Source organism: Protopterus annectens, chromosome 13.part0 (genome assembly GCF_019279795.1).
Source record: "Protopterus annectens isolate FY-2018-M chromosome 13.part0, PAN1.0, whole genome shotgun sequence".
Classification (NCBI taxonomy): domain Eukaryota; kingdom Metazoa; phylum Chordata; order Ceratodontiformes; family Protopteridae; genus Protopterus; species Protopterus annectens.
In genome coordinates, this window is record NC_056747.1 from 406,281,999 (window position 1) to 406,308,906 (window position 26,908).

Genomic DNA, 26,908 nt, shown 5'->3' on the forward strand with positions numbered 1-26,908 from the left:
GGACTTGGCTTGGACACTCAGCTGAGGACTCAACTCCATAGCTGTGCCAGTGGGGAGTCTTATTGGGGATCTGGAGAGAGAGAGAGGGGAAAACTAGCCCCTGGATTGAGTGTGTTCCCTATGTGCTCTTAAGGGAAATTGCGCTTGATGCAGAGAGCGGCATCTGGAAATACTGGGTTTATTCATTTTTGTTCCAAGTGAATGTCCTTCTCCAGTGTCAGTGGTGAGGATTCAGACTCCTTCATTACTGGCCTAGGTTGGAGACATCACAATCATCTTTACAGCATAAGTGAATAGTAGTATTCATTTTGTCTGAAATCTTGTTTTCAATTGTTTATTTAACCCCCCTAATAAGATGACAGGTATATCATCACTAACTACACAACATCTTGTCTTGGGATTTTATGAAATTCTTTTGCGGTGTTTGTAGCAATGATTATTGCTCTCTACTTATCCTGCACTATTTAAGCATAGTCATGCTTTACCGTATTTCAATCACTGCAACTTTGCCTGCAATGTTATTTCTAAACAATTTTAGGACTTTGTGACATACATCTAAGCAGGCAGTAGTTTCTTTTACTAAAACACATAACCTTTACCATTAGCAACATAACACTCTTTAAGGGATAAGCAGTTTCATTTTGCAACCAAACACAGCAATGCAGAAAATTGTGATTAGTCATCTCTCATAGCAAAACCAAAAAATTCTGACCATGTACTGATGTGATGTTTGTGACCAATGACAGTTAAACAGTTGGACTATGGTCTCAGTTTTGACACTAACTTGCAGTGGATGGAAAGTGTACTTCAGTCGAAGAAGTTAATACTCATATACATATAGTTCAGATTTCTAATAAAACAATTATTAAATGAGTGCAAGAGCAGTACTTGGAATTATTTCATAGCCATTACTAAGCATTAAATCCAACCAAAGTTTAGCTGAAATAACCATTTCTCCTGATTATAGTATTTCACTAGAAACTAAAAGTGCTACTTCAGAGCAGTTGACATTCACCAGCAGAAGCTGCTTGAATTATTTACTGAGTTATTTGAATATTATTAACCAGGTAGTCCCACAGCGCTCATGGCTCATTTTCAAGGAAGATGCAGGGGAGTTACAATCCCCACACAGAACAACAAATTCAAATATAAAAGTAGTTGTAGAACAGTTGGTAATTTCATATAGATGTTAACTTGAAGTAAACTTTAAGAGGAAATTCTTGCTTTGTGCTAAATGCCTCATAAAAATACTGTTTTAAGATGCATTTCTGGTGCCAAATATTCTAATCCAGCATGTGATAATTTTTGCTAACTAGCCAGCAAGATATTTTCTAATGATACAGAACTTCCAGAGCATCAAGTGATTTCCCTCCAGCATGGCAACTTAAGAAGCACCTGAACTGTTTAAAGTAAATATAATGAAAAACTATAACCTAATAATTATTTTGTCTTTTTTAAAGAAAAGGGATTCAGTAAATTAAGTATTAGAACACATTTAAATTTATTTTAAAAACAATAAAATAATGAACTTAACTGAAATTGACACAGTTCATTATACCGGTTATGAAGGTTGTTCAAAAATTAATGCACAGAACATGCACTTGCTTATGAAGATATGTTTTCCTCTTGGACCCACATCAAGTAAAAAAAAAAAACTAACAAACAAAAAAAAAAAACATCATAGTATGCATCTCTAAGCACTATTCAAAATATAAATATTGTGAATTTAAATGGAAATAATTACAAATTGTTCTCTTCATTGCATGAGTGGCTATTGTATAATTTAGAAAATGTAAAATTTCACATTACTGAAATGTGGGTAGCCATACACGTTCCTTCACAGCTATGACAGGTTCATAGGTAGTTACTAGGCATGCAGTCCATTAGGCCATTAAGAAGCCTAGCCTAAATTATCAGCTGTCTCAAAGCACTGTATCGTTTAATGACTTGGTACAGGTCATACACAGACAAATGCAGGCCGAGGGAATCAAACTCTGCACCACAAGTAGCAGCTCATTAACAGCTCAGAGCTCTGTGCTAACTGCCATGTGACAAAATGTCATCATCATTATTATTTCCTTAATAACTATAAATGTATATCAGCTACGTAATTTACTAGAAACAAAAGCATGGGACTAGTCCATACCAAGTTTCTTTACACTTTTAAGTGCAACTCTGTCACAGCTTAAGGTGGTCTGGCTTACATGCTTTAATGCTATTTGGATATAGCCATTGCAGATGTCCATTTACCACTGTACTATTCACCCTTTCAAGTCATACATTTCTAAGAAAAATGACTAACGAGTGGAGGTGATATGAGTTGATCAACAATGTCTAACACCTTCATTCTCATTTAAATAATATTTTATTTTTATCTTTACCATCTCCATACACTTATTACAGGAACAGGAGATGACATTTTTTAGCTTAAAATATTGTCTAAAACTTATTTCATAAAAAAAAAGAAAAAAGTTAAATCATATTTTTAAACATATATATGGTGGGTCAATTTAGTGTTATCTCATTCATCAGTGCAACTTGGGTGTGTGAAGATAACTGTTTTCTCTTCTCAAAACCACAGATACAGTTCAAATTATCTCTTATAAGATGCTATGTTTGGAAAATACCATCTAGGCTTACCATAATTTATTCAATATTTTTAACAAAGTATAAAGAATAGTTTGTGCTAATGAAGTACTCACTTTGTTTCAAGTAAATGACACATATAAAACAAAGTTAAAAAATATGATGAACAGTTTAAAAATTAATCTTTCTTAAATTGCCAACAGAATGCTACAGCATTATGGGAGCAACTGCCTAAATTTTTTTTCAGCTCCTGAATTGCTATCAGAGTTACAGTTATTTTCTGGAACGTTCACTGTTAGCCAGCAGTGAAGCTATGATCTGGTAATGTGAATTCTGATGTTGCACTTCCTGTCCTCCACGTTTAACCTTTAATGATGTAAATCGATCTGAAAATATCTCCAGTCCTGAGCCGGGCTCTGTTGAAGGGGATGGATCTGCAAAAAGAATGAATAGGAGAGAGAAGAAAGTGTATTTAGTGCACTAAGGCAATGTATGATATATACTTTATATTGTGAAGTGCATATTATACTAAATAGATAAAAGATTTCTTTGACCAATCGCAGTGCTGTTTGGACTGTAGCCTTGCCATGCACAAGGGATACTTTTTACCATACAATTTTCTGCATTCTGCTATCTTAAAGTATACACTTCAAGAGGTTATATTTTATTTCATTAATGATCACAGTATTAATGTAGAGAAGCCTAGCTGATTACATCTTACAGAGGCTTAATATACAAAACATGTGCAATAATATATATATATTTCAGTTCAGAGCTCAATGTTTTACTGAGCTCATCAAACTGTGTGAAGAAATGGCTATCCATTGTTTATTTTTTTAAGTTACTAATGTAAACATTTAAGTTTTACTGTCACATAAAATATCAATTAAAAACAGTCTCCATATCTGGTGATTTATTTGTATTCCGCTCCAAACAGTCTTGTTTAAATACCGTATTTGAGTCTAACTACTTACAATTCTGTAGTAACTGTACAGTCTGATGAGTCACATTAAATTGGTTAACCATCTCAATGAGTGTTGCAAAATTTACCCTGAGGCTCTGCAACTTTAGAAAGGCTGCAGGGGGGAAAAGCCATATGCATGGCATGTAGAGCTAGTTCCCATTTCACCCAGAAACACTAAGATTTTTTTTTAATTTGTTAAATTTGCTTAAATGATTCCTTGAAGTTACAAACTCAAATATCCTCATAACCCAGTTCTGTTAATATAATAGCTATATTACAGTGTTATCTACAAAAAGTAAAATGGCATTCACATCACAGCCTAGCATAGGCAGAATGAAGAATCATGTAGCACAGCAAAATATCCAAGGCCCAAATGAAAAGGCATCATCATTTCTCAGTACCAGAACTTGAAATAACATGAAGTATAACACCTAAATGAAAATGAGACAGTGAGTATAAAGGATTTAACAAAGCTATGATGACATAATAATAAAGTGAAGAGAAGGCAGTCTGGTAGCTAAAGTATATTCAAGGCACAAGAGAAACTCATTCTTTGACAATGATATTTGTAAACCAGTCTCAGCAGGCTACAGACCCCAGGAGAATTAAAGGTACCCATAAAAAAGGTATTTAGTAAAGTTAACAATCAAACCAAATGCCTTTCTTTTGGGTGACTTAACTATTCATACAGGGATTGGCACTCGTACTACCAACAATAAATATGCCCTGAGATTTATGGACTTTGTAAATGCCAGGACACTTAACTATATTCTCTCCCCACTCACCAGAGGCATTAATCTTCTTGGTTTTGTCCTCGGACACATTTCTCATTAGCTCTCCCTCATCAAATCTGATCATCATGCTGTGATTTTCTTTATGAAAACAGGCTTTGTGGAACCTAATAATTCTTCTACATTCAGGGATTACTCCGGAACAAATTCGTACTCTTTACTGTACCTACTGATAATCACAGATGGCATAGCTAGCTCCCGAACAAGTCTTGTAACTGAGGCTGCTGTTTACTGCTCTGAATTTTACTCTCTCTTGGATAGATTCACTGAGGCATCAGTACCAATCTGGAGGAAGCATAATGGCAAGTTTAGAACTAAACCTATATGGTGGAACTACCACATCAGCAAAGTCTGTAATAAAAGAAAAAAGCTACTGGTCATCATTGAAAGGTGCCTGCTTCATCACTGTGCAAAGGATTTAAAACTGGTAAGTAAGTCTCTCAAATTTACCATTAGGAAATGCGAAGCCAGCTGTGAACTTATGACTGCTTCTAATTCAGAAGATAACCATAAGGCCTTCTTCAGCTAGATTAGGAAGCTTAGAACTAATGTACACATCTATGCTGAACAGCTCTCCATTGGTACCTCCTTATCTGACCTCAAGGGCATTGCTAATATTCTACCAGACAACACTCACTCACTCTCCCCTCGCTCTCACACCCTTCTCTTAAGTGCTGACTCCTGACATCAATTTGGAAGAACCCCTTTTGACACTTTTCAAAATTAAAGACACTGCTTCAGTGGGTTCTCACAATATCCCTGGATGTCTTCTTGGAAGCATGAAGTCTAACTTAGCGAAATCCCTCCATCAATTCTTCAACCTGAGTCACTCTACTGGTTATGTTCCCAAGGTGTGCAAAATGGCAGTTGTGGTGCCCTTGCATAAGGGTGGCCTCTCTACTTACCCTGGGAATTACAAGTCTGTTAGTCTTATGAGTATTAATTGGAAGACTATGAAATGTATTACAGCCAAAAAAATAAACAATAATATAGATGACCTTGTATCCTTGGCTACAAACAATGGCTCTGTAAAAGGCAGATCATGCATGCTCAGCTTGCTTGAGTTCTTTGAAAGGGTTACTGAGACAATGGATAAGGGACATACATGCCATAGTGCTTATATGGACCTTGCCAAGGCCTTTGACATTATCTTCCATGCTGGGATTACTGAATAACTCTCCCAACTCAACATTAACCCCTGCATAGTTTATTTGATTGGTAATTAGCTGTCTGAGAGAACCCATGCTATTAAGGTCAGGGGTATTTTCTCTAGACACATACATGTCACTAGTGGTGTCCCTCAGGGATCTGTTATGGATCCCCATCCTCTTTCTTCTTCTTCTTTTGGCTGCTTCAAGTTTAGGGTTGCCGCAGTGGATCATTGGTCCACAGAACAAGAGGCAGTAGAATTTTATGGTGTAGAGTTGCCAGCCTGGTGTCCAACCTTCCTCAAAAGGCATGCACACACACAGATTTTATATATATATATATATATATATATATATATATATATATATATATATATATATATATATATACACGCGCACACACACACACACACACACACACACACACACACACACACACACACACACACATGCCTATGGCCAATTGAGAATGCCCACTCCACTTGGGAATGTGGGAGGAAACCAGAGCACCCACAGGAAACCCATGCAAACATGGAGGACATGGAGACTCTACACAGAAGGCACCCAGCTGAGAACTGAACCGGAGAACCTCTTGCTGTGAGGTGACACCAGTAACTGCTGCACCACTGTATCACCCAAGTACTCATCCCCTTTGGTGTATATATATTTCTGTGACATAAAAGCAGTTATCAAGGGACTATGACTTATGTTTGCAGATGATTGCAAACTGGGTGGTTATCAAATCCCATTTTGATACTCAGATTCTTGGTGATAATGAAGAACATTGGACTGCGCACACAAGTGCAAATCCAGAATTCCAAATGACGTGGTTATGTAAAGTCCAGTGTTCCCTCTTATCACCTGAAACTGTTGCTACCACCAAATATGATAAAAGTAAAAGGCTTTTCATTACCACTGAGCATATCTCCTGGCTATCCTGATTGTGGCTTAAAAATATGCTCTGTAATTCACAATACATCCTAAAACCATCGGTTTAGGGAGTAAATGAGATGAGTTTCACAGAATTTAATAAATAATGACAATAATTACAGTTATGTCCTTCTTTTACTTCTGAAAATGCCTACCAATCTGCATTCTCTTACTCTGTCAACATCTCATGTATCCTGTGTTAATATTTTAAAAAGTGTTCATTATTATTTCTGGATGTGTCCCTGATTCTGGTGGTAAGAAAGAGGTTGAGAGCTATTATTGATAAATCCGACCATTTGATGTATATCTTTCAAATGTCCAAATTCAAGCGGATCCTGGGTAAAAACGACACATAACTAAAAAAATACCTGGGTAAACAGCTTCTAGATATCACCTCACAAAACAAATTTGTTGTAAATAAATGATTCACGGGTATTCTGATGTTGTCTTTTATGAGACAAAAGTGCTCAGTCAATAAACAATTCACTTATTTACAATGGATTTGTTTTGTGAAGTGATGTCCAAAAGCTGGTTACCGAGGTTTTTTTTTTTTTTTTGGTTATTTAAATCTCTCAAATGTCCTCGATTTTGCTTCATTACATTTTCCCACAAGCCTTGTAAAATGCTTTTTTCCCCTTTTTGATAAATCACTGACAATTAGTTAGCTATTAAGAGTTTCATAGTTTTTTGTTCAGAAAATGATGTGTTGATGCTAAACTGGTTCTGTTAACCTTTGTGTGTGACTTTAAAGTAATAGATTAAAAAAAAACAAATGTTCCTGATTGGCACCTTTTTTTACCCATTATTTTCAGCTTTGTCCCTGTTTCTTGAGCAAAGAGGTTGAGAGCTACAGAAGAGATGATATGCAGTAGCTCCTAAGTGTTTCTCACCTGCCATAACATTCCCCATTATCACCAAATTCTACAGAAAGTGCCAGACTAAACAAAAATGCTTGGTATTAATCATGGGCTTATGCTCAGTATCAAGAAATGCAGCAGCTTCCTCTAGTAAATCTAGCATCACTGTTACTTATCATATAGGTAACATTTCACTTAAATTTGACATAGATACATATATGACTGGTTAGAAAAGCATTCTATTTGCACAAATTACCCTTCATGGTATTTCATCAAGGTCTAAAGAAGTTATAATCACACTTTATTCATCCTTTATTAAGCCCATCATTGAATATAATGTACCCTTTGGTATGTACCTTGCTAAGCTCCTAAACCAGCTTGACAGTCCTTAACATCACCAAAAATATCTCATGTCTCAGTATCTTTGGTTACTCTGATGGACAGAAAGCCCTGTCCCTCTGTTCATTGCCATACAGCCTGAAGACTGGTAACCTCTGCTTAGCCATTCATGCTATGAACAACCCAACACTCTTTCAACGTCTTCATCTAAATATGACCAGTGGTAAAGCAAACACCTTCTCTTGAGACCTAAACCTACACTGCAAACAGCAAATCAACAAGAACAAAAATTCACCTGATGCAGCTTACATGAAAATGTGTTTGCTGTATTATGCAGTATGCAATAGTGTCATCATTCAAGGTTACACGTTTTTAAACTGGATATTCCTATATGTTGTGTGGTGTTTGCAAAAAGAGTTTGATTTTATACAGCAAACACCCTTTCTAGAGATCTAAATCTATATCCACCACCACCAAATGGCATGATGGATACTTAACCCAATGTACACCCCATTTGTGGAACAGGCTGCCCTCACCTATCAAGCAGAGTGGTTCTTTAACAAACTTTAAACCAGTCTGGATGACTGGCTGGGTGATTGCAAATTTTTTCCTGGGTGATGTGGAAAAGGTCTACTTAATGGGGGAGGTTGTTGGCCTCCCACAGTACTGGGTGATGTGGCTGAGCATGTTGATGGTCTCCTTTGGATATAAGCTGAGTAAAAAAAACTATAAACCTATAAGGATATCATCTTCTGAGGTTCATGAGTTTGTTACACTATAAACATTTTTTCTGAGGTATGGTGATCTCAGAGTTGGCTTGTACAAGTTTGGACCCTGAACATTTGGGAAGAAGTTTAAAGAGCAGTATTTGGTGTTTGTTCCTCTCCCTTTTTTTAATGTGTTGAGACTTGGCAATCAGAATCTCGGCATTTCAATAGGGAGTCCTTAAAAGCAGTTCAAGTAATCATTCCTAATTTGTAGTGCATTTAGAAGTAAAGATCAGAATTAGCACATATTATGGTGTTGCAACTGGGTTTTTATCTATGATTCTGGTAATACAAGTTTGGGAGCAAACTCACCATGTCTGAGAGTGTCCAGGAAAGAAAGAACCAAGAACATAAATGAAATGTATTTTAAGAGGAGAGATGACAGTAGAAAGTTTATTCTATTACATCATGGGTTCTTGGACTATGTCACAGAGGTGAGTGGCTGTTGGAAGTAGTTTATGTTGCATCACCAACTGACTGTGTCACAGTCGAAAAAGATTTCTATAAACACAACAATGTTCTTGAGACTCCCTTAGATATCCAAAACGCACTTTGGGCCTTGTCACACAGGGAATACAGACAAACAAATGCTTGTGCATGTGCTCTTGAAATAATTAAGCTTTGGTGCAGTGTATTTTTTATTTCCTAAAGATTTTCAATAAATGAAATATATTTATTGAATATTATCCCTCTGCATATAACCTGGCCTTACATAGAAACAGTACTGAATAATTAATTTCAACAGCAGGACATTATGCATTTTGACACTTATTTGGGTTTTCCCAAACAGGCTGGCCTCATCATGTGAGAAAGCCTGTGTTATACTTAATTCAAGGGGAAGGACAGAGGTCTGTCCAGACAGAGCTATATATGTTTGTATATACAAAACCAAATATCTTCTTCTCTCAAGGCAGGGGCAGATACCTTATATATGTGTATGCAGCTGCTGAGGAGGTAGAATCAAGATACCTATTCTTGGATGAATCCACTCACTGTAGCCTAAATTTAAAAAATGCTCCTGCAGTTAACTACTCTATCCAGCAGCTGTGCCAAGCTTTAAATAATGCCAAATATGGAGTGCAAGTCATGAAATATATGGAGGAAGGAAGACGCCAGAAAAAAGGCATCGTACAGGAGATGAAAAGAAGGAAGGTCAAAGAAAAAATGTTGCTACATTTAACAAATTTAAGATACTGTAATAAACATATATGACACTGTACACAATAATTACCATTCAGTATTTGCTAGTTAATCATTAGAGGACTCACCAATATTTATGGATTAAAGACAGTAACTTAACAGTTCTATTAAAGAACTCACTATTTTAGGACACCAGAATTAATCACCTACTTACATCTGCATTGAGAAGCACAAGGCTTTCAAGTTTTCATTGTATGTTTGAGGACTCTAAATGTGACCCTCAGAACTGTGAGGATTTAAGTGTGTTTATGGGGAAATAATCATTAAGTCCAAAATTACTGTACCTCAGAGAATTTCCACTTTTCCAAGGTAGAGTGATTTAGTCTTGGCATATATAAGCAGTGGGGTATTTTGGGATGCAGCCCCTCATATGAGGGAGTGCAGACAGGCTTTCCCTCTGCAAAAAATGTTTTTCATGTGTAACTGAGTTTTTACTTTGTTGTTATTTTAACTCATTTAAGCCTGTAGCTCCTTTTTGTATTTGTCCAACACCCACAGCTCGTTATGGCACCCAGACCTATTTTTGGTTCCGGTTACTTACCAGCTAATAATAAGCAGCATTAGAAAGGGCAAATAATAATTAACAAAATGACAATAAGTCTGTTGATGTAGGATGTCCCACAGTACACAGAAATGAATCATGTTTTGCCACTTATTTCTATTTTCATACTTATGTTCATATTTTCATAACTGAGATACCTACACACTATTGAGTGATATGGTGTGAAATGTTATGATGGGAGACAGGAAAACTCATTGACAAGGTTCACTTATAATCACAGTATACTGGAGATATTGCATTTTTTGTTAGTAATTATGTCAATAAGCAATATTTCCATTTGTACTCAATACTTCAACAGGCAAGGTAAATAGTAAAAAACAGGCAAACTATTGCATGGCATCAGGCAAAACCTTAGATATTGTTGAAGAAAACTGTCATAGACATTTGTACTGTAAGTTTAACATCTTGGGAGATATTCAGTGCTGTTTGTGTTACTAATTATACAATTAAACCAAGCATATGTTTTCATATTTCTGCAAATATCTTAATAAACATGCACCCAAAGAGGAATTTCTTGCTGTCATGTCAAAGCTGATGTCTGGTTAACAAAAGTGATCTTGCAGTGTATGTCTAGGTTATATAGTTTACAAGGTATGACAATTTGTTTATGAAAGTTTAGCAAAAAGAATAACCCTGGTTTGTGTGCATCACAATATATTACATTATTTATGGAAAGGCAATGAATGCACTGACTTACTGTTATAAAAATACTTTTTACTGATACCATCACTATTTGTACAGTTTTAATAGCTTTTACTGATCACAAAATACTTGCATTTGTTTACATTTTGCTTTTAAGCTGATTTTTAAGAAAATGCTCTGGTACGCAAGGATGTGTGTAGGCTGCTAAAAGTGTAACATTTCACACCTCACAGTTGCTAATGATTTAAGACCACCTACTTAACTGTTTGCAGTTTTGAGACTCTTATCAAATCCAAAATGTCCAATAGGTTGTTGTCTGGAAATATGCATATACTTGGCTTCTTAACTGAACTACAACTGTACTGTGATCGACCTTCATAAGTGTAATCACTAAAAGAAGCAGTTTTGCAGGAAGGCTTGCCCACTTGTACTCACCTACCGTACCCTTCTACTTATATATATAAACTATGACATCATTGTATCTAACAGAAAGAGGAAGAATTTTGCAGGATGCCACAATCACAATGCTGTAGTGCAAAACTCCACTTTCACACAGTATCAACTACACATAAGATTATAAGACACTAGCGAGTCAGAAAGAAGCCTGCCATGCATATTACTCTGTGGATATTTTGTAATCATTTTGTGATCGTGTGCATACTTCTGAACTAACACAATGTATGTGTAATATAATCATTATAGGCCAATAAATAATTGCTCATTTGGTTAAGTATAAAAAAGAAATGCATTCACTTACTTTGTTTTGTGAACCAGATAAGTACAAATGAACCAAAGTGTCCTTTACCACTTCACCTGAAAGGCAGGTGATTTATTTATACATTTCTGATAATTTATTCCCACTTGCATTTGGGGAAATTGGCTAACAGCACTTCAGACTGCAAGGTTCAAATAAGGAAAGACAAAGAAGAGGGAGTTGCAGTATGTCTGCAACAATCACAGCTGTCTGAAAAAATATTTACTCAATCAAAATTGGTTGATATCATATTTGTTTGAGAGATTACAGATTAAAACATATTTCTCTAAAGTTCTGAGATTCCAAATATATGCAATTTAAGGAAACAGCTTTCATTCTCTAAAGGTTAATTTAAAACTGCTGAATAATACGCACATTTCTGCATGGGGACAAGTCCCCTTGCTCGGCATTCCCACCCCAGATTTAATTTGTCTCACAACAAGATCATGCCATTTTGGAGGAAGTATAAAATGTATTTTGGGTGTTTTTTGTGTTTTGCTCTTTCTGTGGCCTACAGAGATCTCAGAGTGAGAATATTTAATTTTGTAGATACAGGAACTTTGCCCCTCACTTGAATGAGTATGGTGGTCTGCCCCCTACAGGAAACATGTTTCTAATGTTTATCTACCTTCTTAGTTTTTATTATAGAAGGATTGCATTAGTTTTTTTTTTTCTGTATTACAGAAGGAATGCATTTGCCTTTTGTTAGTTTACCTTTTTTTTAAATGTTAGCACCTCAGGAAAGTGTGCAGTAGTTTAAATGAACTCAAGTATATATATGATTGCTTTTGTGTTTCAAAGTACTGTGACAGCTGAAAACATATACATGATACATACGACCAAACAAACCAAACCTGGAAAAATGACAGTAAAACAGTACAGTTTATTCTACAGATGTCAATTTATTGAGAGACATCTTGAATAAAAACTGGGCCCTGATTAATGAAAATACTTCAGTTAGAAACAAGCTGGGGGATAAACCAAGATTAACATTCTGTCGAGGATTTAATTTAAAGTCTATACTTGAAAAGAACATTAAACCCTATATACCAAATAAGGGGATGAAGAAATGTGGCAGGTGCCCTTATTGTAGGTATATTGAGGTTACATCGTCATTTACAATATCTGGTGTTAAGTAGACACTTACGGGGAAATTTGACTGCAACACAAATTTAGAACCTAGCAAAGTGACAACAATGTGACTGTTTTTATATAGGAAAAACAGAAATGTATTTTAGACAGAGGATTTACGAACACCAATACAATATAAACAGAATACAACTAATGCATTAGCGAGACATGTAGTGGAATATCCAGAACACTATTTCCACTACATGGTAGTGGAACAGGTAGATATTAATACCAGGATGGTTCCATGGCCATTGAAACTGGAGGAGAGAGCTCCTCTGGCAACTGAAGCTTAATGCGCATTCCTTCCTTGGGTTAAATGACCACTGCTCATTAAAATGTATTTTAAAAATGAAAGCATTATTGAGATGAAACAAGTACAATATATTAATAATATTACTGATATTTTTTATATTTATGGTTTAGAAATAGGGCAAAGTTGAATCTTTGTGCAACTTGTATTATTTAATTTACATGTGTTATTGTACTTTAAGGAACAGGTACATTAATTAACTTGATTTGGATGGGAGGAGGAAGTGATGTCATGGACTTGTGGATATTTAAGTACCATTCTTAGTTTAGTTTATTGTCTGAAGAAGTTCATTTAATCAATGTGGATGAAAGCACTCAATAAATTTCATTTGTCTTTGATACTTTGGAATTTGAGTGAATCCTTCCTGTCGAATTATTTTATATACATGATGCATATATATATATATATATATATATATATATATATATATATATATATATATATATATATATATATATATATATATATATATATATATATATATATATATATATATATATATATATATTTATGTTCCCAGTATTCCCAGTTAGGAGCTGCCACAGCGGAACTCCGGTCAGCTAATGGTTGGCAGTCGATTTTTATGGTGCCAAGGTCCCAGCCCAACGCCCAACCTTCAATGAAGGCACGCCCATTCACGCATGTCTTTTGAACGGCACTCGACCGTGGGGAGGACATGCAGACTCCATACAGAAAGCGCTCCAACCAAAAATCGAATGGGAGAACCTCTTGCTGTGAGGCGATAACGCTAGTGCTGCACCACCGTGGATTATATATGTACGTATTATTCATTTATTTAATTAACATTTGTTTACCGGGAAAGTCCAACTTGGAATGAAGGCAATTTTCAGCAGTGGTCCGGGGAGAAATGCTACAGACGCATGTCTTTGTAACGTGGGATGAAACTGGAGTACCTGGAGGAAACCCACATGAATGCAGGAATGACATGCAGAGTCCGCACAGTAGGCACCCCAGCTGAGAAGTGAACTGTAGAATCTGTTGCTGTGAGGTGACAATGCTACCGCTGCACCACTGCGCTGTATGCACGTATAATATTGTTTTATCAGGAAACAGCTTTAGAAACACACACACAGACATAAAATTAAGGAACTCCAGAATAATAATACAGCACACTAACTTCCTTATATAAAACCTTTCAACAAATCACATGATCCACTCCAAGCCAATCATAATAAATAAGTTGCACTGGGTGCAAAAGAGAGTATCTAAAAGTTAGTGTGTTCTAAGATTGTTATAAAGAAGTTCCTTTATTATGATTTATGGAATAAAAGTGCTTAACAGTTTGCCTTAAACAGTTATTTATTCCTTACCGGTGGTATTTCATGAAATAATTTTGGAATTTGTACTTGGACTTTGTTTCTTGTTTTCTGGATCTTCTGCAGTGCCTTTTGTGGACCTAGTCCTGCTTCCTGATACATCTGGCAATATTCATCAGATCATGTAGGGCAGCATCTTTGGTGTTTCTTTTACATAACAGTGCAACATCAGCAATTAATCTAACCTTATCTAATGCTGTAATGACATTGCAGTATGTCTGTATAATTTCTAAAATTTCAGACTAGGCAAATTATACTAAGCAACTTTTTGCATGAAGAGAGCAAGGCCCTGTCCACCTCCTGACAAGACAAAGATTAAAAATGGCCTAATGCTTGGTTGTTCTTGATTTTGGAACTTTGTTATTTATTTAAAGATTAAAAAATGCTTATATGTTTAACAGTTTATGCTGACAGTTTATACTGAATGTCATGACACTTCATGTTAAACAAGATACAACCCTTCTGGGGCCCGCTCTTTGCTTAACTTCACATCATTAGGATCATTCAGTGTAAAAAAATGTACAGTTTCCTAAAAATGCACTGCCCTATCACAACAAGATGTAGCCCTAAATGACTGTGAAACAATTTTATTGAAACGTGAAGAAGAAAACTTATTTGGTATAAGTTAATAAAAGTACTAGATTCTGGACAATTTTTAGGGTACCATAAATGTAATTTGCCATCAGTTGATGTTACAAGGTCTCTAAGCCTATTAATCTTCATTGCTTCTATTTTTCCAATAATAGGACTGCGGTGGTGGTGCTGCGGAAGCGTTGTCACCGCACAGTAAGATGCTGTCCTGTTCGATTCTCAGCTAGAGCGTCTTCTGTGTGCAGACATGGGTGAATGGGTGTACCTTCGTTGAAGGTCGTGCGTCAGGGCTGGCAACTCGGCACGTAAAAATCTACTGCCAATCATTAGTGGACCGGAGTTCCGCTGTGGCGACCCCTAACCGGGAAAAGCCGAAAGATACAACAACAACATGCAAGTTAATGGAGATGAATACTTAAAAAATCTACAGAAAGTACCGTATAGCACTACTCATATGCCTTCCTTTATTACTGGCTAATGTTAGGGTGAGAGCAGCTTTAGCCAAGCTTAGATCTTACCAAATGTTGCTACGTATATCACTCACTCCTTTTTCTACCACACAGTTTGAGGATAAAAGATTCCATTACCACTTGCTCGAGCCTACATGACAATGTTAAGGCTAGTTTCTACATAAACTCACTGTATACTCCCTGTTTTTAACTAAAGGTCCAAGTGCTAGGATTCATAGGCCAGCAGCATGCATAAATGCAGTACTAAATGGTGTGTAACCTATAGTCCATGTGACCCAATGCTAGACATGCATTCTGCTGGAATACCAAGGAAAACACTGGATAGTAAGTGAGAGGCCACATACTGGGGGGGAAGAGCAGACCTAGAGTGGTGTACTGGATGAGTAGCACTACAGAAGGGTGAATGGCTGATATGGTAGATGTCACCTCTATGGTGGCCTAATGCAAGACACTTCATGCATGCTCACAAGTGCAATGAAGCACCACATAGCTACCACTCCTGGCAGCCCACTGAGAATCAGCACAGAAAAGTGCCAACTCACATCACCATGGAAATGGGAAGAAAATGGAGGAGAATACCAAATGGAGGAAAGCATATAAGAGTAAGCATGACATCTGACGCATGGGGGTAGTAACCATAACATCTGACACACGGGGGGAGTAACCATAACATCTGACACACAGGGGGGTAACCATAACATCTGACACATGGGGGCAGTAAAAGCAATATTGTTGTGAAGCACAGAACTCCATTTTCAATATATAAAAAAGTGAGTGGAGTAGGTTGAGAGGAATGCTTTAGAAAGGAAAGTGGGAGACTGAAAGGCAGCAAGGGCTGTAAAGCAAACATAAAATGCATACACAAACAGAGGCAATATATACACAGTGTGGAGATGACAGTGGATGGATACAGACAGACAGGAGGGTGGACAGCTGGTGATGGGGAGGGTTGGACAATGAACAAGGTACAGGGAATGCCACAATAGGGAGTAGACCTGCTGAATGGGTATCGGGCAAGAGACAAAGATGCCAGGCTGGGACAGGGGGCAATACCAAGCCAGTCAGGTGTATGGCTGATGTCATAGACAAGCTGCACCACTGATGGCCTGATGGTAAGGGCCTAATTCATGTAACTCAACAAGCCCTGCCAGGGGGTGCTCTATGACACCATGGCAGCCATCCAGTTGTCAGTGCACCTTGGAAGACACTGGCCTCTCAACCGATGCCAATAAATGATAGGAGACATCTCTGTGCCACTCCCAAAACAGGAGCAATTCCCTAGACCATGAAGTGACCACTGAGGCCACAAGAGATCTCCTAAAGACATCTTTAGCAGTGTGATCTTCATATCCTGCTTAGAGATCAGCCAAACAACCACTAGTGACCCAACAACAGAGGCACTGACTATAGTCCAAGGCAACCACCACTACTCCACAAACCTGACTACAATTGGACCTGAAGAACTGAGAAAAAAACACATTAGCACACACACATATGGTACACATACACTTGCAGTTATGCAGTAGAGTGCCATACATGACATAGCCACCCTGTGTCAGTACAGTCACCTCCATCTCCTGTAGCATTCGGACATGTTGAGCACTTGCTGTAAGAGAAAGTGTATGTTTCAGCACACAAGAACGCTAGATAATAGAATAAGAGGATACACTGAGAAAAAAATGCTTGCAATACATGTCCATCTCTTTACCCTAACCTCTACCTCCCCAGCAGGTCATGATGGTACCCCCATGTGTCAGTGTACTGGTGTCAGCACTGCTGACCAGAATGGGTGATGCCAGTGCCATCATTCCTTTAGTTGGTAAACTCATGCCAGATCTCTGTGTTGCATGAGAGGCCATCATATTGCCTCAATAGGGCTCACCAAAGTCCCTCTACATAAAGAACACAAAGAAAGCTGGGGCCCTATAGCTCATAGTGTGTGAAGACACTATGTCCATTTACTCTGGTTCACTGGAGAAGTGATAAGGTAACCCTGTTTTTCAACTTTAAACACTACTGCCATATTACTAAATCAGAGAAGTCATCTGGCAAAAACTGACTGTCACTACAAATTCTACCATCAGTCACATAATTCTGTTCCATGGATTAAATGCAGCAATATTCTAGTTTAAGAGACTGATGTGCTTGCAGGGTGAAACACACTTGGCTCTTTGATTTACTTCTACACCCTTACTGTTCTGTAGCCCAGAAAAAAGGCAGGTCATACTTCCCAAATGTGAAACTACTTCAGTATGAACCCACTGCAGCTAATACGACCTGTGAGCACCAGCATTATAAACAAATCTGTCTTCTGTCTTATCCCTGCATGACTCTTGTGCTGAATGCAATGTCAATTCATTTTACTGTGTTACTGAAATTATTTATTATAACTAGCTGTATCTTCTCATAACATTTTCCCTAAGAATTTTTGTTACAGAAATATGGGGCAGCTGGTAATACTTGTCAAGTGCAAAAACTGGTAAATGCTAATGAGGTGAGCACAGGATAGTTAGCAGTTAAGAAAATGATTGCAGAGTGTTAAAATAAAATACCAGCGAAGTCCATAGTATTTATTTTTTTGCTAATTGTCAAATCGATTGGGTCATTTATCTGGCCACGTGCAGTTGCTCTGCATTTTATGCTGACTAGACTTCACGTTCGGTCAAGTTTAGGATTGCCGAGCACCTTAGTGACATTAGATACCAGAGAATTACCAACGCTCTTTATAAACATACTGTTGTACATAATAATGCGTCCTATTTTATTATTATTTATCGGATCAGGGGCAATAGATCTAATAAGTTGGGATGGCATCAGACCCTTAACAATATGGAGAAGAAATGGATTATTAAATTTGGGGGTATTTTATCCGGTTTGAATGAGCACCTTTAAATACTGCTGGCTATTTAAGAGAATGGGATATGTTATTTGTTTGCACTGAAGAAGGCTATTTTTCTTTTAGCCGAAACCGGTCTGCCTATGATTCTCTTTGCTATGTGCTTTTTAGCACTATATTAAAAGTTATTTTGTTTACCACAGTCTGCTGGTCTGTGTGTTCTTAGAGTGTTAATCTCTCCTGCACACTCCAGTTTTATTCATTCATTCAAGATTCCTTTAGCTTCTGACTACTAAATGCTGTGCAAATATTCCAGACCACTCTGGGAGCACATTCCTCCCAGTACCATACTGTTTTTAACTACAGTGATCCCAGTGCTATGCTAGGGATCTATGGTTATCTGTGGTATTTTTTCTTCTTAGCTTTAAGGCATTTGATGTCTGTACTGGCAGAGCTAGCAGGATTACTTCTTAGGCAGCTGGCAGTCAAAACAACTGAACAGTAGTCACCAGCAAAGAATTTCAGTTATGTTACAGCACTCTGAATCCAGCAAGACAGCTTATTTATTCGAAATGTTCTGTTTATTTATTGATATGATAACTGAATAGCTGGACTGATCCAAAATAGACTTTTTGAGAAATAACACTACCACAAGGCAAAGAAAAAAATCAAACATTACAAAGCAAGTGCATTGCATAAATGACTGTAGATGAACCCAAGCATATATAACATGACAAACAGACTTTAAAATACAAAGTGGGTGAACTTCAAAATGAACTGGCTCCCCACTTAAGCACCATGTTCAATAATAGCCTCACATCAGGCTTTGTACCCACTGAATGGCACACAGCAACAGTTATCCCACTCCACAAAGGGGGAGCCACTACTGATCCCAGGAACTATCGACCTATTAGCCTGACAAGCCTGGTCTGCAAGGCCATGGAATGTATCCCCATGGAACTCATAAACAAAAACATTGGTAATCTCTAAACTCTGGATCCCACCCAGTTTGGGTTTGTGAAAGGCAGATCATGCCTCCTGAACCTGATTGACTTCTTTGAGGCAGTCACCAAAGCCATGGATGAAGGTAAGGTGGTTCACACAGCCTATCTTGACCTCGCCAAGGCTTTCGACACCATCCCCCATTCTGGAATTAAAGGTAAACTCACTAAACTAGGTATAAATCCCTATGTCACAAGATGGGTTGCCAACTGGCTCACTGACAGAACCCACACTGTAAAAGTTGCAGACTCCAAATCTGACCTCAAAGCAGTGACAAGTGGAGTACTACAGGGTTCCATCCTGGGACCTCTTCTGTTTGGTATCTACTTCACTGAAATACAGGCTAACACAGAAGGCCTCTGGCTAATGAAGTTCGCAGATGACTGCAAACAAGTTGACATAGTCAAGTCTCAAATGGTGTGGACATCCTACAGAAGGGCCTCACTGAGACAGATGCCTGGTGTCAGAGCTATAGCCTCAAGCTCAATGCCAAAAAGTGCAGTGTCATCCCCTATGGTAAAAACTCTATACCCATGAACTACCACATAGGCAGCAATCTACTTAATGCATGATAAGAGACCTTGGGACCCAGCTGGACAGTAGTCTCTCCTTTGATAGTCACATCGCCACAGTAGTCAGGAAGTCCTTCTACGTGGCACACCTCATCATAAAGGGTTCTCATCCAGGAAAAAAGAGGTCATTGTTCCCCTCTACTCGCCACTCATTAGACCCATTATAGAGTACAATGCCCCTTTTGGAATGTACCTCACAAGACATCTTCAGCAGCTGGAAAGGCCACAGAAGTACCTCACAAAGAGAATTACTGGCCTCAAACAAATGCCGTACACTGACTGCCTCAAAAAACTCCAGCTTCTGAGACCTCGATCATATGATCTTGACCATATGAAGTTCAAGATTTTAGAAGTTCGAGATTCTGAAGTGAATCCATATATGTGCATGTGCGTCTGACATTTCCTTGAAATGTCAATACACTGAACCACAAATCACTGAGGCCAAAATATCAATCTTCAAAAAATCTTATTACACCAAAAAAGAAAGCATTTGCTTTTGCAGTGGGTCAAACCTCCCTGAACCCCCTCCCCCCTAAAAATATATATCCCAACTCAGAGATTGCACTGCAGTGGGGGAATGGGAAATGTTCAAACTCCCTGCTGTACTGCTACCTCACTCAGGAAAAGCTTGTACTTTTTGATCATCTGTATCAGTATTTTCTTACTTCAGTGATTTCTGGGACTTGCAGTTTTGATGAACTGGGATCGAACCGATAATGTTCCAGGAGTTATAATTTACAGAATGGCAGATTCTCCCATGTAGATCCAGTGCAGGTATCATATGCCATAATTATTAAATAAACTGTGGTTGTAATGATCTAATTTTAGTTTAACAAGATAACACAAGGTAATCTATTACACAAAATTTTATAAAACCTAACACCAACATTAGTAATGTCCAAAGTACAGATTTGCTTGAAGTAGTTATACCAGTTTGTTATAAATTATTTAAAGATAATATGCACATGTTGGAGAAATATTCTGAATTTCCTTCTAAAGTGAATCAAAAATGAAATCTTTACATATCTTTATAGTGATTTTACAATGTTCATAAATGCATCGCTGCATTTGATGAGTCAAGTGCCATGGTGCATTTTTTTTCACTTGTCTGTACTTATTTGGGAAGTTTTTTAATCAAAAGCTTTGTAAACACCATGCTCCAAATACATTTAGTATGTCCTACTGTGCTGTTACCCTTGGGGAAATATGTGCTGCATCTATACATCAATGTGGCACCTCTGTGCACGCACAGTAAAACACTCAAAAAAAGACTGTGGTCACAACACATGTTTTTACTACACCGAGGTCACTAAGGTTAAAGTTTGCAATTTTCCTGAGTGGCGCCGGTGTATGTAAAATGGACTTATTCAATTTAAAAATGCTCACTAATGGTTGGAGCCACTGTTCAACAGTTTTTGCACCAAATGCTGTGGAGCAAAGATAAGCAAAAAAAAAAAAAAACAGGTTAACAAATCACTTTAAACAATATGCAGATAGCATAACTGTACAGCTTAGATTACAGTGAACACAATACGTTTTATTTTTCTAAAAGGCAGTGGTTTTTTTTGGAAGGCGTGAGGTATATAATGTACTAGGGGAAGGAAGACCACTATCTTTCTTGGCTGCCTCTTAGTTCGGTGACTATTTCACCACCTTATCAGAAGATAAATGGTTTCTCCATTCTTCCCCACTTTAAATCTTAATGCTCAGTTTTGAAAACCGAATCAAAAAATAAAAACCTCAGCTCTGATGCTGGAAGTAAGCAGCACTGTTCAGAATTACTGCTTTCTTTCCCCAGTAACCAACTTTTCTATCTCCTACAGTGATAAATGCCAAATCAAAATTATGATGCACATTACAGTGTCCAACAGCACTTTACAGCACAAATAATTATGTTGTTGGATATTCTAGAAATGTCAAGTACAACTTCTTCAAATGAGAAAATTGTGTAGATGAACCACTGTATTAGCAGTCACCCAAATGAAATCAGTCTATAAAACCCTCAGTGTTGGAAGTATATCTGCGAGTCCAACATTACCCCTATGCTGTCAGTAACACTGGACTATTATTGTTTTCAGTGATGCTAAACTGTCTACTGCCATTTTTTTAATGACAGCTGTTATCATCATTAAGGATTATTGGACAGAAAGCCAAAAGGAAGAATTAGGTCAATAACAGAATGCAGAAAAAAGAACTATACTTTCACTAACTGGTATCCTAGAAGTCACACATTGTAAAAAATATCCAAAGCCAGTTCCACCACCACCTCCTCCTGCTGCTTATGTACGTCACTTCTGTAACCAGCCCTGTCACATCTGGAGGCTCCCTACGGAAATGATCAGACTCAGACAGCAGAGTCCTGAAAGACTGAAAAAAGACCAAAATACAGGAGAGGAGTACATATCAAATGTCACTTTTCTCCTTTTAACTTGTATTTTGCAGGAACGCTAGACTACCTGCATTCCCTGATATGGTGGCCAAGCCCCCTCGGACTTATACATAGTAACTCATATCAACACAGTTTGGAGAAAAGAGAATATTCCAAGAAATGGCAATCTTGGATAAAGTATATTTAAGTCTGAATTTTTGGCCATTCTGTCTCCACATTTCAAGATTTGGCAATGCAAGTCTTAAAATGTTGAATGATTACCCATCTACAGCTAGCGTTACCTATGCTTGAGTCATCCTCTAATGAGTTACGCATCATCATTTTGTTTTTCACACTGACAAGCACAGCTTGGAAATGCTAAATAAAACTTTTTTTTTTGTTTTTGCAGAAAGCACCACTCCATACCACTTTATGTGGAAGGGTTTCACCTAATGCACTTGTCTTATTTATTATACCATCGGCTTTCTATTTTAATGTCGGCATTTGAAATGGCGAGTGCTGAGAAGCCCCCCCAAAAAACATGTCCTGAAAACACAGAAGAGTGAATTTTGAAAATTTATCTTCTGAAAACTTCTTTTTTTCTGGGAGCAAGCCCCCCTCACCACATCTCCATTGTGGAAGGCAAGCCTCCCACACCTGCCAACTTATATATACCAACCCCCGAGACTGCCATACCTTGAGGAAAAGGGAATATTCAAAGAAATGGCATTTCGGACTTGGTATATATAAGTCCATTCTTTTAGCCATGCAGTCTCCATGTTTCAAGACTCACTCTAGTGGGTCCAGCCATTTCAAATGGTAATCTTTATCATCTTCATACTGCACTGCTCCTCTGGCTTGTAAAATTAAAGTCAATGTAGTTTCCATAAACTGCAATTAAAAGAAATTGCAATAAAGATGCCTGAATGAATTATACTTGTCAGTGTGTAGAACATCAGTTTGTATTGTGGTCATCTTTGAGATAATATGCAGAACTCAGGTGTGTAATCCCATTTGCTGCCACCAGATTACATGGAATGGACAGGGACTATGGTCCACACCACGATTGTCAATTTACACATGATATCACATGCTTTAAATCTTCACTCCTAACACTAACTAATATATGAAGATCAAATGGCACTGAGAACATATGGTAGAGCTGCACATCTGCCTCTGGTAATAGCCAACACCTGCCACAACCTAATAAGCTTTATACTCTACAGCTACAGATTAAAGTTATAAACAGTTCCTCCACAGGATTATACCTACCTCAGACTTAGACCAATGGCTTCCACCGCAATCTTACCACCAGTAACTGAAACTTGACCAAGGTTATTTTTCACACAAACACAGGCACACATTTTTCTGTAGTGGTTACTGATAGCTCTACAATACCAACACTGCATTCCTTGTCTTTATGGCAGTGCTGACACCAGCTAGAGGGGGCTGCAGGGGTTTACTCCTCTGCAAAAAAAAAAAAAAAAGGATTTTTTTGCTCTTTTGTATTTCAGGCATTTTCCCTATTCTTTTGGAATGCTGGTATAATGAAGACTTTTAGTTAGCATCGTACCTGGACTTCTTCCTTCTAGTTGCTAAAGAGACGTATTGAATTTCCATTCAGTTCTGCTTTAGAAGTCCACAAACAGTTAACTAATTTTCAAAGACAAATGGAATCCCTTTGAGCCTTGCACAGAAGTGGAATCCACCTGTATAATCCAGAAGTATGGCAGTATCTGACTGACTGATTATTTTTCCCTCAACCTGAAAGAGTCCATGGCAGCCCTCCTTGTTTAGATTAAAATGGATGATGCTTTTCTTCCATTTTTGGAGTCTTTTAGCTCTGGGGGTAGAAGTGTGGGGGAGGGGAAGTTGACAAGCTAGACTTCCTATTGGGTAATGTATCTTAGCAGTGCAGATGCTTGCTCATTTGTAAAGCACATATCACATTTGCTTTCATTACCGGCACTTATGCTGCAATTCACCTGAAATAAATGCTGCACTCAATCAAGTCGAATGCTTTCCTTTCTATATATTCTGCAAATTTCACACATGCAAGATTTACAAGTACAGGTTTTATTACAAAAGTTAATTTACTTTAATTTAATATGCCCCTACATGCTATAAGGCCACTAATTTTGCTAATGTAGCCACAGAACTACTTAATTCTCAGCTTCTTCTGACCGTCCCCATTTGGTGCTTTTACATCTGTCTTATCTGTACTCAGTTTCATCCCATGTGCTTTCAGGGTTGCATTCCATTCCCCTATCCGTTGCTTAAGTTCTTCTTCAGAGTTTGCACATGTGATGTGGCATCAAACGCATACAACAGCTTTGTTAATCTGTAACTACCGACCTGTTTGCTAATGTAGACAATTGCCAGGATGAACAGTAGTGGACTCAGAGCTGAACCACGATGCTCACCCACTTCCACTGGGAACCACTCTGTGAGTTTGAACACTGTTCACACATGTGTTATTGCGTCCTTGTACATAGCCTACAGTAATTCTACCAATGTTTCTGGGACTTCAAACCACAGCAAGACTGCCCAAATCAAAAAGACTATGAATGCCGAATGATCTCCAGCTTCTTCTCAACCATCCGTCTCACTGCAAACATCGGGTCAGTTATGCTGCATCCTGATCTGAATCTGAACTGCTCATCTCCCATTTTACTTTCTACTGCTCTGCATATTTGTTTAGCAATCACCCTCTCCAAAACTTTCACACAGGGTGACAGGAGATTGATTCCTCTATATTTCCTACGGTTGTGAATGTCCCCTTTGTTCTTGTACACACTGGCACTAGTATGCTTATTTTTCAGTCATCTGGGATATGCTTTTCTCTTCATACTGCTGTGAGTACCTTCTAGAGCAATTTCTCCCCAGTGTCATCCAACATCTTGAACATAGCTGCTGTGACCTCATCTGAGCCTGCTGCTTTCCCTGACTTCATTTTCCTTAGTGCTGTTCTTAACTTCTTCTATAGTGGGCTTCTCTTCTTTCATTGTAGGCTGTGTCTCGGACAGTTAAGCTTCCATTGGGATTTCTTCATTTAGAAGCTGCTGGAAGTTATCCTTCCACCTGTATTTGATGTCCCATGGACTGGTGAGCAGGTTACTGTTGGTACCCCTTATAAAGGCTGTCTGATGACTATCTTCATTATCTTTCTGTCTTTGGCTTGCAACCTGATAGAGTTTCCTTGTGCCATTTACTGAGTCACTTTCCAGAATCTGAGAGAGTACCTCTGATGCCTTGTTCCTTGGCCAACAAGGAAGTTAAGAGAGGAGTTGCAATAGCAATCAGTATTCCTTCTTAGCCTGCTCTGTCTTTTCTATATCCTACTTTTTCCTGCACTCTTTTCTTTTGATGACTTCCTGGACTTCTATATTCCACAACCAGCCTTTCCTACCTACTTTTCTACATTATTTCCATACCTGGCACAGCTGCATATCTGTTCTATAGTCATCACACATGCTGTTTATGGATGCTGGCATTCTACTAATACTATATACTATGTGTGTGTCTAGGGGGTGTGGGGTGAAGTTGTCCATATAGGGGTACATGAAGTTGCCCCCTCCAAAAATGCTTGTAAACTTCGTCTCACCCACAGTTTCAATATGAAGCATTTGGTGAGTTTGACACATCCAGTTTGCTCTGTGTGTCTGTGTGTGCATGTGCGTGGTGGGGGCAGGGGGAGGTTAGGATTTCTCAGCTCATAGTGAAAACAAAACCACCAGTGACACAGATATGCTTGTAGTGCATGAGTGAGACTGTGTGCCTCCCCTGTGATGGGCAAAGTCCTATTAAGTATTATTTTTACTTATACCTGCTGCATCTGGGGAGAGGATCTGCCTCTCTCTCAACTCTAAATATGAAAATGGAAATGTTACAGAATTAATGAGTGAATGAATGTTTGCAATAAAGTGAAAGACTTTTAAAACTACTGTTCTGCAAATAAACTTAACCTACAATTAGCTTGTATTTATCAGTACTTATGGACATTTTGAAAATTACCAGGTTTTCCACCATTTTGTTTTCACCATTTAATTTCAGTTAGGCTCTGCATGTCAAAATATTAAAACTGACATTCTTCTATGCGGTTCTAACTCTAAAATGATCCTGCTTTATACAGTGCATTTAAATCTTTAAGAAGAATATCCTGAAGTTCCGAGCAACACATTTAAACTTTTGAAGCAAGATATTTGTGCAGTTATACTTACAGTTATTCACAATTTCACTAATTTGCACACTTCTGTACATTATAGTTTTAAACAACCTGAAGGAAAAACGTTAATTATAAAATAATTGTAAAATCAAAAAGTGCACTAAGCACAGAAAACGAGAAAACACAGTATAAATATATAAACATCATTTAAAGCTACAGTGAAAAAGTTACATAATAAGGAACAAACTTTTGACTTGCTCTGCTGCTTCCTACGATTCACTGGTAACATGAATAGTTAAAACACAGCAATACACTAGTGATACAGTGTGGTAACAGCTCCCAATAAGTAACACAAACATCCGATACAATAAATTTAAATATAAAACAACAAAAATATAGATTATTATACATACCTTGACAAAACTTACAACTAATTAAGGAGAATTTCGGAATGGGATGGCTCCGTAGCACTGTTTTTGTATACATTGGTGTATTCAGACTATGTTACAGGTTATCTGAAAGGGAACTAGGGAATCTTAATGGTGCATTACACTGTTTAGAAACCACGTGGAATGTAGAAACAGAT

General features: G+C 37.8%; 1 protein-coding gene across 3 annotated transcripts in view; it reads right to left on the reverse strand.

Annotated features, from left to right (window-relative positions):
• Positions 1 to 1,477: 1,477 nt before the first annotated feature.
• COL26A1 (collagen type XXVI alpha 1 chain) overlaps positions 1,478 to 26,908 on the reverse strand; it is a 2,134,825-nt gene continuing 2,109,394 nt past the window's right edge. For all 3 annotated transcript variants that reach the window (XM_044054034.1, XM_044054035.1, XM_044054032.1), the window contains one exon: positions 1,478 to 3,020. In XM_044054034.1, the coding sequence (XP_043909969.1) occupies positions 2,860 to 3,020 (161 nt within the window). In that variant the 3' untranslated portion in view covers positions 1,478 to 2,859. The remainder of the gene's footprint in view (positions 3,021 to 26,908) is intronic.